The sequence below is a fragment of the Parus major genome, chromosome 2 (assembly GCF_001522545.3).
Source record: "Parus major isolate Abel chromosome 2, Parus_major1.1, whole genome shotgun sequence".
NCBI lineage: Eukaryota > Metazoa > Chordata > Aves > Passeriformes > Paridae > Parus > Parus major.
The window spans coordinates 124,818,260-124,837,823 of record NC_031769.1 but is presented as its reverse complement, the minus strand read 5'-3'; the positions used below and the strand labels follow the sequence as shown (position 1 = coordinate 124,837,823).

The following is a 19,564-nucleotide window of genomic DNA, read 5'->3' as shown; positions in this document are numbered from 1 at the left end:
ACTTAGAAGATGCAGTTTCCAGTATCACAGTTGTCTCTGTGTCGCATTACATTCGACTGCAACACTGCCTCCTCTATCTCTTAGTGTCCTTATCAAGTCCCTAAGACTTGGCTACACTTGAATGTAAAGAAACTGAAGGGTAGAGTAGAATAATGTATTTGAAAACTAAAAATAACCATCCCTCTATGCCTCTTTAATGATGTGAATATCATTCTGGGAAAAAAGTTTTGGAAAACCTGATACTAATTGTATGAAATAGCATGCATGGGAGAACTCTAATGTGGCACAAGGCATGAAACAGTCACAGTTAAAGCTGTCCAACTTCAGAATATCTTCTTGCTAGAAGACAGTATAAGATGCTTTATGAAGAATAAACTGCAGAGTCATAACCACTAAGTGGAAAGGCATTTTTCCTCTCCCTTTAATACTTGTTATAAATCCGTGGCATACTCACTTTAGGAAGCACAAAAGCAGCATTTAGCATTGCACATGGCATGCTGAATACAAAAGCACCACAGAACAGTATACTGAAATGATCATTTTAATGCACAGGCATCATAAATCAGCTAACTTCATCAGAACTGAAATACATATAAAAGTACAAAATTCTGGTTACAGGTGAGCTCTCTGCTGTACATATGTATATATTATGACCAATACATGGCAAAAAGCATCTTATGACAAAGACTGCCATACATCACTTTTATCACAAGGTGGTGCCAGTGACCTATGAGCACATTCACTTTACAAAACTTGGACAATATTTTGCTTTGTCACCCTATTAATGCATTTTTTACAAGTAAAAATAAACAAAAAAAATATCAAAACGACACAGTAACTCCCCTTCTCCTTTACTCACCATCTGCTGCATTTCTTCACTCAGAATATCACTTCAGCCAACCCTGGAAGTTTTCAACAGCCATTAGCTGCACACCTCTAAGTTATACCAGCTCTTGCCACGGTCCTGTTTGAAACATTTAATTTGCAAAGAAGAGGGCACATTGAGAATGAGGTGTTGTTGATATGCTATTTAACTCCCTAATCTTGAGGAACATGGGAGCAATTCTCTAATAAGAGATAATGTAGAAATTCAGAATTAATGTATAGAATACAGACAAAACAACAGGTTTTCTTTTACATGCAGCAGATACTCAGTATAATACATACTAACACATTTAAATGCACTTCCATGGCAACTAAAAACAGAATTGGTAACACAACTCAGGTGCAGCATTATCTTTTTGGCAGACAGCTCAGAGAAACTTCAGTAGTATCCCTTACTCCTATCAGTAGTACTCATCCACTACAATTAACGTAGACAAAGCATTAATACTGCATCCAGTTCTCCCCATAAGTGAAGAAGGTAGCTGTGAAACAGTTTACTCTTCCAAAATCATACACTCTCAATTTGCAGCAGTGTGATTTAGGTTTATTATAGTAACTCCCTTGTTCTCAATATTTTGAATTGCATAACTGACATGATATGACACTTCATTGTGATTTATACATTAAGTAGTTACAGATTTTCACTACACTGATAAAAAGATGAGTACAGATTTTTTTACATAAATATATGAATTACATTTTAAAAAACGAATGAACTTGGCTTAACGTGAAGCAAACTCTCTTCCTTAGCATTCCACTACTTGATAGCATTTAGGATCCCCTTCCACCAGGAAAAATGGAGTGGAGATATTATATCCATTAATGATTGATTGATAAATGTCAACTGTCTACAAAGCATTTAGTATGTTTTGTGTAAGATAACCTCAATTATTTTATCTATCATCCATCAACCTTGACGTGAATTCAGACTTTCGACAGGATTATACAGTAAAAAAAAAATCAACAAAAACAAATAAACAAACAAACAAAAAAAAACAAACCCCAAAAAACCCCACCCCAAAAACCAAACAAACTAAAAGCACACTAAGCAGCAAATACACTATGACCTGGTGAAATCTTGAGTGTCCAAGTGTGCTAAACTTAGCATTAGCCCATTCTGTTCTTACATACTACAGCCAGACCATCCACATGAGGTAAGTTGCATGTCTGACTCTAAACCACTTCAAATGTGAAGCTGCAAAATTAATGTTCAAGACTGGCATTCCAGAAGTGACAAATGTGACCTTTCAGTCCACTTATGTTACACACAGTGACAAGATCAGAAGAGATCCTCAGCAAGCAGTATGCAGCTGGGGGTCAAGAAACCTTCATTTGTCCACTCAGCAAACACATGATTTATACTTGGTATAAAAAGTGAAGGGAAAACTCAACCCAAGTAAATAAACCAGAAATTGTTGAAATGAGAAATGAGAAATTGAGAAATGCAGTATGATTACAGGATTAGGGCTTGAGACACTTGACTTTCTTTCTTCCTCTTTGAGAAAGAGGGATTAGTTTTTTTGCAGGCACTTTTCATTAGTGGGCTCTTGGAAAAGCAGCATGATTCAAACTATGAGAAAAGTAAATACAGGTAGCACTTTGAAGAACTCCCTTTACCTCAAAATATGCAGTTGTAAATCAGGGAAAACTTTTAAACTAAAAACCGAATTCCTACTTCACAAAAAGCCCTTTAAAGATCAATAGTCATGACTGTTTTACGTGCAGGAAACCCCAAAACAAAACCCCTACCAAAATAAATCTGGAATTTCCATTTTCCAGAACACTGCACATTGGAACACATCTTACAGCCCCTTACAGTAGTAGCCTCAAAGGCCAGTAGCATTCTTCTGAGATGATAGAGGTTTACCTTGAGTCACTCTCGTTATTCCCATACTACCTTAAGAGAAGGCATACTATAAAAGAATGTATACTTTAATGACTTCTTTGGCTTGTGTTCACACAGCCCTGAATCCCAGGCATTGCCCAAAGGCACTGAAGTGGCAAACAAGAAGCAGCTGTGCAAGGAGAGCCTTTATACTCTGTGGCACTTGTCTGAATATGAAACACCAGTGTCAAAATTTTGTTACAGTGGCTTAATAGAAACTCTTTTTTCCACTCTTTTCAAAATCAAATGCATCCATGTAAGCACTATCTCTCAAATCAAGATCAAACCTAAACACCATTACAATTTTGGCCCTTAAAAGGCACACTTGGCAAAGTGATTTGTAGGCAAAAGCTAACAGACATTACAGAGGCACGTGTACATGTATACAGAAGTATTTCGAGAACCAAACTCTGTAGATACAGCAAGTAAAGCAAGCACAAAGTCTCTCCTCTCCTCAGCCCATTCATTTTGCAGCTGGATTCTTAGGAGGTTGAAGTTTGTAGGTGCTGAAGTAGTTCACCACTTGCTGAGGGACTTCTGCCAGGACACACTGAGCCAGAGCTTCTTTGGGAGACTTATAAAAAAAGAACACCAAGCTTCAGTTTCCAACAGCTACTAACAAAGTTTCTAAGGCAAGTAATAAGCACCTCCACTAGAAGGCCAACTTAAAGTCTGACATTTTACAGAGGACTTTACACAGTGCCCTTGTGTGACAGACAGATGGAAGCTTCCCTGACAGGTTTAGCTTCCCACTCCTGTCACCACAGATCAGATGGTTGTGGTGTGCCACTGAAGTAATGGGCTGAGAGCACAAAGGGCTGCCATGTCTGAAGACCCCTTTTGTCACACAAAATACACAGCACAGATATGGGACTTTAGCCATATAAACATACTTCCACTATCTGCTTAAGATGACCCTTCATGGACTTGTCTAAATCATGTCCATGAGATGAGACTTTTGCACCAAGTGTCATCCACAATAACTGTATTTCTATGGAGTGGCTCTTCTGCAGATACTGTTTTTACTCTAACTATCCATAAGAAAACAAAAAATCTCCTTTTCTAGAAACTGAAAGCATTTGAATATATAATATTATACTAAGCATTAACCCATCCAATTAATTGGATGTAGTTAATCTACATCCAAGTGCATTACTTGATAAGCATGTTCTGATGTTCTCATGTATTGATTTTGATCTTTCTCATTTCTGTCTGCCTGATTACTCTGAGATTAAACAAAGAATTTGTATCAGAAGTAAAAATATAAAAGCAAAATAAGAAGTGTAAGGAGTATTATTAACAAGTTAATATTAGGACATGAAACAAAATTAGAATATATTAGGATGGAATAAATATATTGATCTTATTTGCCCATCCTGAAGAAATTTTGGTGGCTTTTATTTAAGACAACTCTTTCCAAAATTACAATGCTTAAAAGTTGATTTCTAGTAGCTACACACACATTACTGGGTTTTACAGAAATGAAAAAAATATCAGGACTTCATTCTTTCACCACCGTTTTTTTTTTTACTATTTACTTTTATGAAAATGAAAACTATCACCACTACTGTGGCCACACAGTTTCTACTGATTATGACCTCCCTGATTGGGACTTAGCCTTGAATTTTAATACTGCACTAATCCACATTCACAAACAGGCATCCACAATAAAAAGAAAAATTACTAAATTACTATAAGAACAAAGCCACAGTTTGTCCTCACAAATTAAAAACACATCCATTTGTTTCATAAAGTGTGAGAGTTTTACAAAGATCATTCAACTGCAGCAACTGGCCCAAAATGCAGTGCTGGAACTAGAAACTGAGGGATTTGGGGCTTTTTTTTAGCATTTGATACAAGACTTGTCTTAGAGTACGTACTGGATACACCACAAAAGCCTAGGACTAGATATAGGACATCCTAGCAAGCCCAGCATACCTCTACAATATTTATTAAGCATATCAGTAAGATAACTTACATTTTGGAACTTCCTGAATGGCACAAATTGGACAATGTCTCTGACAGCTGGTTCTCCTGATGAGGACCTAAGAACTCCATCATCACCATCAAGAAACTCCATGGCATCAAAGTCTGCTCCTCCAACACCAACAATTATAATGGACATGGGCAATTTTGAAGCATTAACTATGGCACTTCGAGTTTGATCAAGGTCTGTTATCACACCATCCGTTATGATCAGAAGTATAAAGTATTGCTGTCAAATCAATAAACCCCATGTTATGACAAAGAAATAGCAAACATTTAGGTATGCACACTTAGAAAAACCCACAAAAAGACTACATAGTGTTGTCACTTTGGTATGCTCAGTGTGCTCACTGAGTTTTACAATCAAACATCCAATTTGTAGTCAAGCTTCATCTGTAGAGTCTGAAAAATTTCATAAGGACAACATAATCTTTTAAAAGAAGTCACATATAAACAGCCACCATCCAAAACCCCAATGGTATCACACTTCTTTTCTTCAAAATCCCCAGACAAAACAACAGTTAACCTATTTTCCCATTATTTGTTCTGCGATAGAAGACAATCTATGAGGTTTTGAAAAGGTAACACCTGTGAAATTGGTATTTGTTTCCTTTCTGGCCTATCAATACCTTTATGAAACAGTACCCTTCATTCCCTGTATCCTGAAAATCCTAAATCACATCTTTTAGTGCTGAAAAACACAGCCATTTTCAAATTCCTTTAATCACATTTTCTAGGTGCTTCATAAAGTTAATTACCAAGGTGTTTGAGATTACTTTGTTGTACATCAGTGATTTAATTAAGTACCACCTGAGTTGCTTCCACTATTCTGTCAGGCCTTCTAAAAGTTGACATCAGCTTCTGTTCTGGATTGCAGCACTAAAAGTGAGCTAGAAGTAGAAAGTCTGGAAATTATCAAATACTTTTTGAATTTCCAGTTTTCCCTCACTTCATTTCAGATGATTACTGACTAGCACAAATTCAAGTCCCAAAGATACTCCCAGTATTCTTAGAAGTCTCTCTTCACTACTTTCCTTCCCATCTGCTTTTATCTACCTCCAAATAACTGTTCTTCCTTTATCTTGTATGTTTAGGTATCACCTTTTCCCCCTGCCTTCTGATAGTCCATTCCCCCACTCCAGAAAGAACATCTATAAAGCAGTTATGACTACAGAAAGCTATAAGCGACAGCAGCAGGATAACACATCACATTGGATTTATTTTTCTTCTCATACTTCATGCTAGGAAAAAAACAGCATCAGAATCAAAAGCCAATCCAAAATTACTATGATATGTATTAAAAGTCAAGGTAGTAAATTGTCTTCAATACATCCAATCACGCAGGAAAAATAAATTTCTTGCTAGGCATACTACATGAAGTAAGTTAAAAAAACCAACAAAAGCAAAACCAACAGGAGGTTTGTCCCTTTCCTAAGATACAAACATGTATACATATAGATATATGCATGCATACAGACATGCATATACATATATGCATACATATGTAAGTATATGAGAGCTACTAGTGGGAGACTACCAAAACAAAACCTCACCAGCATCATGGCATATGAAAATCCATAGCTCTTTTTCAAATTGGTTTCTACAGATAATTATACATGCAAAAATAGCTAGTTTTATTTTCTGATTTTACATGACATCAAATACACCAGTATTTGATGTCATCAATGATTTAGGATTTTCTGAACTTCCATGCATTATTATTGACATGATTGAATACTCAAGACTCAGTTTTCAGACCATTTTTAATATGGTCAACAACTCATGCATACAATACGGAGGAAGGAACAGCCCATACAGTACCTTAACCTTTATAATACAGTTAACTATTTGTGTTGGTGTCAGGAGCTTTACCATCCACTTCTACACTATCTTATTTAATCCTCTTTCCCAGCTACCTGATGTGAAACAAGGTCTAGTTAATGTTTTTCTTAGCTGAGGTTAAATCACTTTTTTAGATATAAAGGCTTAAATTAGACTTTAATACCCGTATAGTACTGCAAGAGCTTTGAACAGAAGATACTATAAAGGTGTTGTGTATTTTTAAGATTCTATTTCAAATCTGAAGAGTATATTTAGTTAATTGATGAGAGGACTTTTATGTACAATCTGCAAAAAAAAAATTAGTTTTTATCTTTTTTTAAGGGTAACAAGTTACTCACATGGTAAAGAGGCAACTGTCAAATGAATACACTAGTATGTTTACAAGAGAAAAAAAGTATTTATAAACTAGAAGGAAAATAAAAAAGTAAGAAAAAAATTGCAGAGTACCATAAAGAACTTACAGATGCTGTTTGCTGTTGAGTAGCTGCAGCAGCAAATCTGGCCACATGATTTATAATTGGAGAAAAATTTGTTGGTCCATATAACTTCACTTGAGGAAGACAGGCTCGATATGCATCAACAATGCCTTGGATCCCTAGAGCACAGAAATAGATTATTTTTTAATTATATTTTTTTCATGTTAGAATTAGAATTTTGAAGCAGTTGATTTTCCTAAAGCTATATAAATCAGTTACTTGATGATGCAAAGATTTAATACTAACCACAGTGGGAAAAAAAAAAAATTTTCATGAGCAATGGAGGCTTTCAGCTTGACCGGTGCTTAAGGCACATGCATAACATGACTGGCTTTGTGTGAACAGAAAGGCCAAATACTCTATGCTCAAGGATGAAACTGAATTACAGCAGTTCTCTTCACCTGGCAGCTCGTGTGGTTGGTAATGTGATTCAAGAGGCCACACTGAACAGGCATTAGCAGCACCCCACTCAAACCAGACAACTCCACACCAGCAGCAAAGTAGAATAAAGAGGCATGACAACGCCAGAGAACTGTTCCCAGCCCTGTGCCCTGGCTGCTTAAACCACAAATCATTACAGAATACAGATGCAATGCTATTTCTCCTAGTATGAGAAACTGGTTATAAAATTGTTTCCTGCTACAGGACTAAAGTAATCATTTAATTAGATTAATTTAATTAGAACAGCATGCTTCAGATCACTTTTCAAGTGTTTTTATGCCTTCACGTTAGGCATTTTACTCTCTAGGTCTGATGTTACTTTCTCAGACTTACCATTACAGAATGGGTTTGATGGGTTAAAATTTATTGGGAACTCATGAGACACCTGTGAAGATACAGAAGACATAGTCAGAACGAGATATACAATCTCCTCCTGAAGCAAGTGCTTTCAGCTTAGGTAGTGCATTTACACATTCCATTACCTGAAAAGAAGGAGGAATTTGTGCACCAAATCCAAAGGCTGGAAACATCTTATCTCTAAAAAAGCAATTTTAAAGAAAACAAAGTCAGTGCCTTACATTAAAAGCTGCCATAGTTCAGTAATTTTAGTTATCAGAGATGCTTTTCATTATTAAAAAAGCTATTTGAGAGGCAAAATTAAATGGAAGTTCCCCACTGTAATTGTTTCTGGGACCAAAACTAGTTTTAACACCAAACTGGCAAGAATGCAAGCATATATTTAAATCAATGCTGCTCTTTTATCGCATATGAAGAGCCCTGCCTGTCTGCAGTAAACACAAGCTTGTACTTGTAATTACAAGATGGTGTTTTAGTTCTGTAACTTAGCTCAGAAGTTTCATTCCAGTGTATCTGCAGGCATCTTCAACACTGGTTTAAAAAGCTACCACAAGTGTCTATACACATCTAAAAAAAATGATCCAAATAAAAATCCAACACTTACGTATCATAATCCTGAACAACCATCCCGACAGACCAAATGGCTGTTAGGTACTCATTAACTCCATTAGGGCTGAGGTAATGCAGAGAGTCCGGAGAGCGAGGGTCTCCATTGGAGCCTGTAAAATCTATCCCCACCTGTCAAATGCAGTGTTTATATCTGATTACTCTTAAAGGTTAAATTAGGCTTCTTATCTCTGGCAAAACCAAAGTGAAAACCATGGAAGAGTAGTAAACAGGACATCTACGAATCTAACAAGCACAGTGTTTGGATGCAGGTTTCTTGGAATATTAACACTCTTAAAACAATGCCACTACAAAACCCTCAAAAGCTCTGCATCTCTCCAGAAGGGCTGAAATTACTTTCATCTGAATCACAGAATGGTTTGGCTTGGAAGAGGCCCTGAATATCACTCAGTTCCATCCCCCCTGCCATGGGCAGGAACAGCTTTCACAAGACCAGTTTGTTCAAAGCTCCATCCAACCTGGCCTTGAACACTTCCAGAGATGGGGCAGCTATAGCTTCTCTGGGCATCCTGTCAGGTTTTCACTGTGTTTACTTTCAGTTACTATTCACACCAGCTCTTCAAAATCTGGTAAATTAATTTCATTCTGTATCTTGCCACACATACCTGTCTTCTCGGAAGTACAACTAGCCAGGCTCCACAGAAGCCTAGACAGTTCTTTCTCTGACTTCAACAGGTCTTTGCTTTGGTGATGAAGCATCTTACTAAGATGAAGACACCTTACTGTTATTGGGATTGCATTTGGTTCACAAATTACATAATTCTAACCCATATGACCTCTGCATGCTGCTTTCAAAGAACTGTAAATTTCTCCTTGGTCTCCATCTGCACAACTTTGCTAGTTCCTAATGAACATAACCAGAGGTTCAGAATCTTTTGCCAAGAGTAAAGACTACTTTTTTCTAAACAGACAAAAAGCACTCTGGCAAAATAGCTTCATGGTCCATGCTACAGAACAAAAATGAAGTCAACTAGGGAAAAAACACAATAATCAAATAAAGCACACAGCCAATCAACTCTATACTTCAATTTGTTCCAAAACTCAAGAAGTATTCATATAAATAGTTTAACTTACGGTGAAATTCAGCTGACACCCACCCATGATGTAATCAAGGAATGTGCATTCTATAATGATCTAAAAATAAGAGACAGAATTTTTTTTTTTTTCAGTGGGAAAATACCAAGTTAGTATTATTGTAGCAGCTTCTGAGGTTCCAGATACGTTGTCTTTACCCACAATAAGCACTAGTTTTGCCCTATAGCTATCCCACCCACCCACTGCAAGGAGGATATTTGCAACATATGCCAACATACACTCAGTGCATCAGAATCAGACCTTTAAACTACAGACACCAAAGCAGCTCTGAAACAACTTTCATTTATAAAAATAACACATTATAACAGAGTTTTTTACTTTGCCATAAAACAGTGAGTTGGGAAATGCAGGGGCTCAGAACTGACTTAAACTGGTAAAGGACTTTTCAAGAGAAAGCAAAGGGACAGAGGAGGATAGATATGTGATTCAGCTCTCAATTTGCCTTCTTATATGAATCAGAGTCCCTTAAATATTTAGTGTGTCTGTAACTTTCAGACATTTTGAAGTTTCTTACAGTTTGAAGATGAAGATAAGTCATAGCAACTCTCATTTAGTTTAACACTTAAAACCCGGAAGCATACCAGAATATGTTACTGACCTCACAATGCTTAACGCTCACAATGCCCGAGTTTTTATAGTTCTTTTTCTTCTGTCTTTTCTTTTCATTGATGCACTCAAATTCAACCTGCATGAATGCAAACAAATACAACAAAAATATGTAATATAATTTATGCAACAAGTTTAATAATCCTTTATTTCAGGACTGATATTTTGTATTTATATTAAAAATGAAGTTAATTTCATAATCCAGAAAAATTAAACCCTGCCTGCCCAATATCAGCATGAAAAAAACACATTCTCAAGACAGAAATCCTCTCTTACCCAAAAGGCTATAAACACATTTGTTTTGACAACTGTATTTCAAACAAAGAAAGAAATTCTGTAACATTCTCCCTCTGAGGAGTTGCTAACAACTTTCTTTTTGGTAAAGACATAGCAATTCAAACAAAGCATCAGTGTTTTCAGCAGCTGTGGCTGGAATTATTATTATTTTTATCATTTAGTACAAATACAACAGTCAAAATATTAGAAAAGTACAAGCATGCACTCTTGTATATAAATTCCAGCATTTTTAAATGCAAAAGTAGTTCTGGAGGTTTTACTGGACTAAAGAAAAATATGGTAAAACTTATTGATAACACACATATCGATTAAACAAATACTTTCATGTTATGTTTGCTATACCAACTTCTGTCTTCTACATGTAAACCCTGCCTACTAAAAGGTTTGGAAACTATTATAGTATATAAGATGTGGAAGGGTAATATCACTTTAGAGAAAAGCCACCTACTGTAACACAGCTGCATTTTTGTGCAGTGGCATAAATACTGAATTTTCCCATATTCACTGAAGTATACATAGTAACTAATAAGTGCCACATTTTAAAATAAAGGACTAAATAATATTTGAGAAACTACTAAAAGCTTTAGTCTTTTATCTGTAGTTAAATTTGTGCTGCATTCTGTCTTTTGACAATCCAGGGTGTTTTTATTTCTGTATTTTTATGATTAGTGAATTTTTTTGTGCTGATGGTGGGAGACATAATAATAAAAATTGCAACCAAGACATTAATCCCAGGAAAATGGATGCACAATGTAAATGCTGTTTCAGCCACAACTACAATAGCAATGTCAAGGTGTATCCTAACACAACCTGGAGATTGCCTGAGGCCAGGTGACCTAGGTTTTGCTCCAATATGAATAAAACAGCTTATCAAGAACACACAGGCAGCTTAGACAGTTTAACACTTACAGGTGATGACCGAGATGCTTCCTTCAGTTTTGACATTGTGGTTTGAAAACTTCCTATGAGATCATGAGACCCATCACCATCATAGTCATAGCACTCAACCTAAAATGCAGCATTACTTAGTGTTAGCAACAGAAACAGCCCCACAAAAACAATAAACACTGAAATGGCAAACCTGAACATCCCAAACATTCCTGTATCTTTTATATCACAGAGTTTTTTTCACACTGAAGTCTTAGAACTGCATAGGGTTGCACTTAAAAGAGATTAAGGTTGAGTAGAAGCCAATACACTCAGTTTCAAATCTAATCTTCCACTCAAGTGAAGGAGAGACAGGAATACTAAGTAGTGTCAGGTCTTACATGAGCAAGTAACATCAATTATATTGAACTATGTTTTGAGAGTGATGGCGTGTTGGGAAGAATAGGAAAACAATGTAGGGTTTTTTACATTCATCATGAATCTGAGCATTCAGCTAAAACTTTAGAAAATCATCTATGTAAGCAACCACAAGAGTTTTAGAAACACTTTTATATTACTTCATTAATCTTCAAGATGACATAGAATTCATAAGCATATGAAGGTTCAGCCCTAAAGCTAGAAACAGTACTTGAATTTTTGTTTGTTAAGATGAGCAAATTTAAACAGCAGATCTCTTAAACTATGACCCACACTTTGTGGATCTGAATGTCAACTAAAAATCTCTTTTCCTATAGTGAGAGTTTAATGATACGCTCTATTATTTAATCAATGCACCCTTTTAACAGCCTGATCTACCAAAGAAGGCAGGAGTGAAAAACACTTTTTTTCCTCTTTGAAAACATGCCCAAAATGCCTTTCTATATTAAAAAATTGGTTATTTATCTATAAAACCTTGTGTTAATTTCATCCACTTCTGGTACTTCATTTCAGTTCAGCAACACAGACATGATAGCTAATTTAATCAAGTCACATAAAAACATACTAAAATAATTTAATAATGATGATGATAAATAGAAACAATAATAAATCAAGAGTCAAGCAGGTATCCCACATTACTTGGAATCAAAATGCAAACTTCAAGAAAAATGTTCAGAGTATGTATGGCTTAAACTGAACAGCTATTTGCATGTCCATCTTTCAAGTCTAAAAATATTGTACCTTATATTCAAGAATCAATTTAACTGATTACTTGAGCATTTCAGTTAGAAATAAAAAAGCAAAACAAACAACCTAAACATACACTTGAGCTTCTGAAAAAAATTAGGTTTCAGAAAACAAACAGGAATGTTGAAGTACAAATCTTGCATTTTGCACTACTTCATTTTGAATTCATTAATAAATAAAAAAATGCATGCACATGCACTGAACACCCCCTTAAACCATGCAAGCACCCAAAGAGCCAACAGGTTAATTAATGTTCATGGCAGATGCTATGTCAAGTCTTCTGAATGCCATAAATTATGCCAATCAAATATTCAGCTAAATGCTTCAGTAGCTGAAATTTAAAACTTAACATATTTCCTGACCCAATAATTCTGATACCTGTTAACACAGTTAGTAGATGATTTTCCTTTTTATTTCAAAGAGATCAAAATTTGTCTTGCTTGACATGTATGACCCATTTAAGACAATTTTTAATCTTTATTCCAGACAAGAGAGAAGCATTTCCTTTTATTCCATAAATGCCCTCTTGGACATGCAATAGCAGTTGGGAACAATGTGATTCAACATATTTTTCCCAGCAGAACTAGGCATCCCTGCTCCAGGTGAAAAGCTCACATTTGTGACACAGAAAAACTTCACTGACTGCAGACACACTCACATGGAACATAACCATGAATCCAGAAGATAAAGAATCAACTTGGTTTGTGCACTGCTGGGTGTACACAAACTAAGCCATTAAAGAGGTGAAAAGCCACTCATAGAAAAATTGCTGGTTTTACTTACTATGACAAACAGCCCATTACACATGCAACTGTGTGCATAAAAGTGTTAAAGGCATTGTTTAATCCTTCAGTAACATTCCATAATACAATTCTGCCTACATTTTAACATTTGAAGTGACAGGTCCTGCATTTCTAAGTTAAGATATAATCAAACTGCCTGTCTGCAAGTCTATAACTATTACAAGTAAAATCTATTTTCTCTGGATATAAACCTACACTTCTGAGGTATGATTTCAAACAACCAACTTTATTATGATGATAGAGCTGAGAATAACTCTTCATAGATGCATTTAGATCAATGGTCTACAGCTTTAGTATGCTGTTTACTGAAAAGGAGAAATACATTTATAGTATATGGAGATATAAGAGCTGTCACAGCAGTTTTGGGGAAAAGGGAAGCAGAAAGGAATTAGATGAAAAAAAACATAGAAGCAGTAAGGGAAGGTTGTTCTGGGCTTGTAAAGTTGTTCATTAGTCTCCTCTGTAAATATGTATTTAAATCCATCCAGGTGCTGTTAACACCCAGATCCCTGTGGCTGTTAAGGATTTTCCAGGACTGCCTCAAGTCATATGACTAATACACATTACATGCAAATCATGTTTTAAGTTCTCCTTCCCAGAGGAAGAACATCAAATGTAACAGTTTGTTGCATTCAGATTTTCAGGTTTCTTTTTCAAATGCTAAAAACACCAGGTTTCTAATATGATCATAATAGCTTATAAATGGCATTTTGATTGGCTGTTTAGCCTCAGTTCCACCCCTAAAGGGAATTCCTTAAGAAAAATATTCAGAAAACACAATTTATTCAAGATAAAATTGGAAAATAGAAAATATTAAAGCCTTCACAGATTTAGTTAGCTTTCTAACAGAAAATTCCGTTTCATATGAAGAGAAAAAGTTGCTGAAACTGGTATTCACAAGCTGTATCTGACTCTAATCTGTTAGCTAGTATATTAAGTCTAATTTATTTTATCTGGCAGTATAATAAAAATTTCATTAATGTTACCTGTTGCACCAATAACAAAGTATTACAAGATCCATCACATAGAACAAAGCCAGTTCTAGCCTTTAATATGCTTCTTTCACTGTAGAGTATCTTTAACACCACCAGTATTGGCTGATGCCATGCTAGAACTGTACAATCAAAATAAGAAACTGCACTGGACATTTCAAAGATATTTGTGTTCAGTTGGTTTCCCAGACTTTCAAATGCATCACAAATGTGCAGTGTTTTCCTTTTTTGCCCTCTAAAACATGCATGTGTATCTGTGCCTCTCAAATAAGAAACCTAATACTTTCAGTTAAATTTGAGACAAAAAACCTGCAGTAACTAGAATAATACATATTTCCCTCGTTACATATTTTAACTTTTAATGCATTAATTTATAGACAAATTTAATACACATTACCTTGATTGACTTATCCATGTCACTGTAACACAGAGAATTGAGAGAGATTTTAAAGGGCCTCCAAACAGGATTCAGGTTGTTTTTAATAACCTGTTTAAAAAAAAAAAAAAAAGGCAGAACACCATTGTTCACAAGGGTGGAAAGTAGTCATCAAAATGGGTCATACCTTCATGCCATGATTTTTGTGTGCAAAAAACCAATTGATTAATGCTGCTGTCAATGTACTCCAAATCCTAATACACAGGATATAAATCAAACTACTCTTAACATGCCATTGTTCAAAAAGAGATGATCTCCTTCAACTCCATATTTCGCTAGATTTCACTGTCACCTACTATATCCTTCAGCTATTGCAGTGCCAAAATTTAAATTTATCATTACTTAAACAAGATACTGGTTGCTTTCTTTTAATAAGCACACATATATACATACACACACATATAAAGGCATGAGTTACCAAAAATGTATGGAAAAATATTACACTGAAATTTCTGAATACATCAGTGCTCCAGAGATTACAATTCACTCCTACATATTATTTATTCTGAAATGTCATTTATGGAAATATGCCCTCAAGAAATTCACAGTAAAAAGTATTTTTTTATAAAAAAAACCCCAAGTAATGCACTGTAAAAAACAGTGCATGAGGATAAAAGGCCACTCCAGCTGAACACTAAAGTGTTATTTACAAACACTTGTAGAAACACTTTGAAAGATCTTCAGAATTTGTCAACAGTTACCTGTAAATATACCCAATACACGAAATAACAATCTTACAAAAGTACAAGAAACTACACATAACATGCACTACTTAATTAATAACACCTAACAATAGTAATACTTCCAACATTGTAGGAGTGCTGAGAAAGAAATCTCTCTTGAAAATTAAATCAATAAAAACAGTAGATAGGAAAAAAAGAGAGTTTTTTTGAACCTATAACATAAAGAACTAATCCACCAGACATTTCTAGGCTGAAACAACAAATTCTGGATTTATTACTGAAGTTGATGACTGAAAGCATCATAGAAAAGATGCACTTTAAGTAGAAGAACCACCTTACAAGAGAAGCTATAGGTCTGACAAAAAGGATTTATAGTTCTTCAATATCCATACTTCAAAATTAATACAGTCACCACTTCCTATGGGCACAGAACTTCAGCTGTATGTATGTATATATATATATTTATATGTATGGGCCCTGAGCTGCCACTACAGTGAGACATTTTGAAATTACTCTTAGCATGACAGTTGCTGTCACAGGACCCCTACATCTCCTCCTGGGTGAAAGGCTGCTGCTGCTCAAGCACATTTTCCCTCACTCTGCATTCTCCTTGGCTTGCCCTTGCTATGCAAGCATTCAGCACCATTACTTTCCTTAGTAAAGGGTACATCCAGGTGACACTTTCCTAAGAACAGCAAAGTCAGAAATGCCCAAGTCCTACCCCAGCACTGGGTAGAACTGAGCAAATGCCCCTGTGTGAGTATGCAGTTCTTTTTAAAAATTCTTGTTTTCTCCTACATTGCTGAAAGTTAAAGGGGAAAAAAAAGTGTTTTCTTTTCAAATAGAACGGCATGTATCAACATCAGCATAAAAAGAATAAACTAGATTTCCCAGAGAAGTCAGTGGAAGAGATGATGCAATTTCTAACTAGTCTGCAGGTCAATTCCAGGCTAGTCAATTCTTTGTAAGGCATTGTATCTCTAATGCTGTGATACATTGGAAACTAAATAACCTTAACCTCTTTGTTGTTAACCAAAAATATCCTACCTCAGTTCTGTGAACCATCACCCAGTTTCCATCTCCAGTCTGTTTGTGGAATTCCAGATAAGGATCTGACTTTCCAAAAAAGTCCTGTATTTAAATAACATGCAATTATCTTAGAACAGCCTGTAGCATGAATACCATTAAATTCCAGTTAACACACTCTTAGATTAACAAAAACTAAATACAGGGAACAAAAGCTATAGATGATGAAATGCAAGTCTGATTATATTACCACCTGTGAAAAAAAAATTGAGGGATGCCCTTAGATTTAGGAGAAAATTGTCCATGTATTACACACCTGACAGTTCAAACTAAAGAATAGTTATACCAGTAAGTATTACAATGGATAGACAGGAAACTAAGGATTTCATCCTGTTCAAAAAAAGTATCATCAAATCAAAAGGTAAAAATAAAAACATTTTTCTATTATTTTTTTGATTTTGTTTCTAGAAGTCTCTAAACTATGCCCTATACTCAACATAACAAATTTATACACACCAAGTACACTTTTTACCATTTATTTCAGATAGGTAATGGACAACCATTTATATAGCCATTGATATCAATGGATACACCAGAACTCTCTTTTATTTATGAATATATGTAAGATTTTACATTTAAATGAGAGCATGTTGCTCATGGACTACCCCTGAAATGCATTTATCTTGCTTAGAAATACATTATAATTCATTTCAAAACAGTCAATGACGTTATTCTGCAGCAATCTTACTTTGATTTCTTTTTTAGTATAAGTAAAATCTTAATGGATTTTATTTTTAAGCAAAAATGAGAATGAATACTCAAATGTTTCCTGCTTTGACAAGACTCTAATTTTACTACTTTATCAAAGAAACAGCAATCACTTAAATACCTTATTGTCCAGTTTCCTTGCTTCTAATTCCAATATAACGACCCTGTTATCCTTAACTTCTTCTGCTGTAATCTAGGTAGACAAACAAAATTTTTATTCAAGAAATATGCATTTTCTCATATTCACAGCATTCCTATGACAGGTCAATTAAAAAAGCCCCCATGTTTTCTCACAAGTGAAACATTAAAAAGTGGCGGGGAGGAGAGGAGCAATTTGATTTGACATTGGGATTCCATTCCATCCGTTTACCATAAATGATGACACTGACAAAGATATGCCCCAAACAGTAGCCCATTGGATGCCCTAATGATGTATGCAATGGGACTTATAATAAAGAAGGTGGGCTGCCATTGGATGACAAAGATAGATTAGTGGAGACAAAAAAATATGCTTTACAGCACTATAGAATAGACTCGCTGCATTCAAGTCATTAACTACAACTCAGAAACAATTAAATATGAACTCTGAAGACATTTATTTCTTAAGTGTCTTACCGTAATGCTTCCTCTTCCAGCAGGTTTGCCATTTTTAAGTACTAATGGTTTTGTTAGAGTCCTGCTAGAAACTATCTGCCAAGACAAAATTTGAATATCAAGCATTATTAACATATTATTAACAAAATTTAATAGGTTTTCAAAGGACTTAAACAAGTTAGTGAGGTATTTTCACTTTAGTTTTTTTCCTTTTTTGTGAAGATGACAGCATTACATTTACTTCCCATCATCGTCTATAAATAAATAGGTACTTCAAAATTCTAAAATACATATGCAGATGAACATATGCAGAGCTTCAGGAGTACTAAGAATTAAAATGTCTTCTAGTAACATGATACACATTCACAGACAAAGATAACATCTTAGGTTCCAATTTCAAATTGTTAAGTTTTCCATACATACCTTTTAACTGCATGCAAGGCATACTTCATAAATGGATTCAGCAAATAGATTTATAAACACAATATCTCTCACTCAAAAAAATCATCAGCCTTCTCCTGCACAGTTCCCAGCTGATTTTTTTTTTACCCTATTCAGGCAATGCTTCCTCAGAAGTGTGTCTATTAATTCTACTAGTCCCTCTTTACCTTAAGAATGAATGATTAATTTTGAATTGACACTGAATTTCAGTTCACAATGCCTCTATCCTTATAATGCACTTATAATAAAACTACTTAAGACACAGGGCAGGAAAAATCCCAAGACAACTCTTCTGATCCTTTGAAGGATCTATTTGAACAAATAAGTTAAAAAGAAGCTGTCCAGTTGTGACAGCATCAATAGCAGAATATGAGTGGGAAAGAGAAGTAAATCTACAGCTGGCAGAACCAGAATCATGGCTTGCATTGAGTGGAAAGCATATTACAAGGATAACATGGCTCTTGTGAACATTCATATGTTGGTGTTCTACACTGATTCTCTTTTTTGGGAGCATAAAAATAGGAAGTTGAGTATTAGAGTGAATAAACAGCAATTACTACAACTTTGTGCTCGTTGACAGCCCACTTATTTTTAGATAGCAATCCAACAGTTACCATCCTAGAGCACATTTCAGGCCATCATCTCAATACCTTTTGCAAATAAAATGTATATACACTGAACTGAGGCTTGAAAAAACAAATGAAGGGCAATCTATTCAACTTAAGAGAACTCCAACTGTACAAGAACATAGTGATAAATTCAAGGTAAAAGCTAATGATTTTCAGTAACTTAATTCTAAGGGAAATCATCTGCATGCTTACCTGCCCCAGTGTACATTCTAATTCTCCTAAGAAGTCATCATCACTCAGATCATAGGTTTTGTTATCAATGTCATATATTCCAAATTTAAGTTTCTGAACAAGCTCAAAATAATAATCAATTAAGAATTTCTTGGCAAACCTTGGGTTCAAGGAATTCTTAATTCTTTCTGTGCGATCAACCTGAAATTAGAAAGATACCACTTTATTTCACAAACTAAACAAGCAAGCAAGCAAATACTGTATTAACAAATATATTCAAAAGTTCTTAAAGTACAAAGGAGTATCTTCCTATAAACCTTTCACCAAATATAAGTTATATTACAAAATATTATATTATATATACACATTATATTTCAAAATCCACTGGTCTAAGTTAGGGATACTGGACCTATTTTTCACCACTCCCTCTAAGGTGAGATCTATTCCCTGCACAGGAAGGACATAAAATCCT

General features: G+C 35.1%; 1 protein-coding gene across 3 annotated transcripts in view; it reads right to left on the bottom strand.

Annotated features, from left to right (window-relative positions):
• Nucleotides 1-523: 523 nt before the first annotated feature.
• The window catches only part of CPNE3 (copine 3), a 28,831-nt gene continuing 9,790 nt past the window's right edge, over nucleotides 524-19,564 (bottom strand). Inside the window, exons 4-17 of one of the 3 annotated variants that reach the window (XM_015616880.2) lie at nucleotides 19,114-19,293; nucleotides 17,873-17,947; nucleotides 17,379-17,450; nucleotides 16,511-16,594; nucleotides 14,742-14,831; nucleotides 11,407-11,505; nucleotides 10,193-10,279; nucleotides 9,574-9,633; nucleotides 8,477-8,610; nucleotides 7,998-8,052; nucleotides 7,849-7,900; nucleotides 7,060-7,193; nucleotides 4,749-4,985; nucleotides 524-3,344 (exon numbers count right to left, since the gene is read on the bottom strand). In XM_015616880.2, coding sequence (XP_015472366.1) covers nucleotides 3,234-3,344; nucleotides 4,749-4,985; nucleotides 7,060-7,193; nucleotides 7,849-7,900; nucleotides 7,998-8,052; nucleotides 8,477-8,610; nucleotides 9,574-9,633; nucleotides 10,193-10,279; nucleotides 11,407-11,505; nucleotides 14,742-14,831; nucleotides 16,511-16,594; nucleotides 17,379-17,450; nucleotides 17,873-17,947; nucleotides 19,114-19,293 — 1,470 coding nt within the window. In that variant the 3' untranslated portion in view covers nucleotides 524-3,233. The remainder of the gene's footprint in view (nucleotides 3,345-4,748; nucleotides 4,986-7,059; nucleotides 7,194-7,848; nucleotides 7,901-7,997; nucleotides 8,053-8,476; nucleotides 8,611-9,573; nucleotides 9,634-10,192; nucleotides 10,280-11,406; nucleotides 11,506-14,741; nucleotides 14,832-16,510; nucleotides 16,595-17,378; nucleotides 17,451-17,872; nucleotides 17,948-19,113; nucleotides 19,294-19,564) is intronic. The other 2 variants (XM_033512324.1, XM_033512325.1) reach the window with 2 other exon arrangements.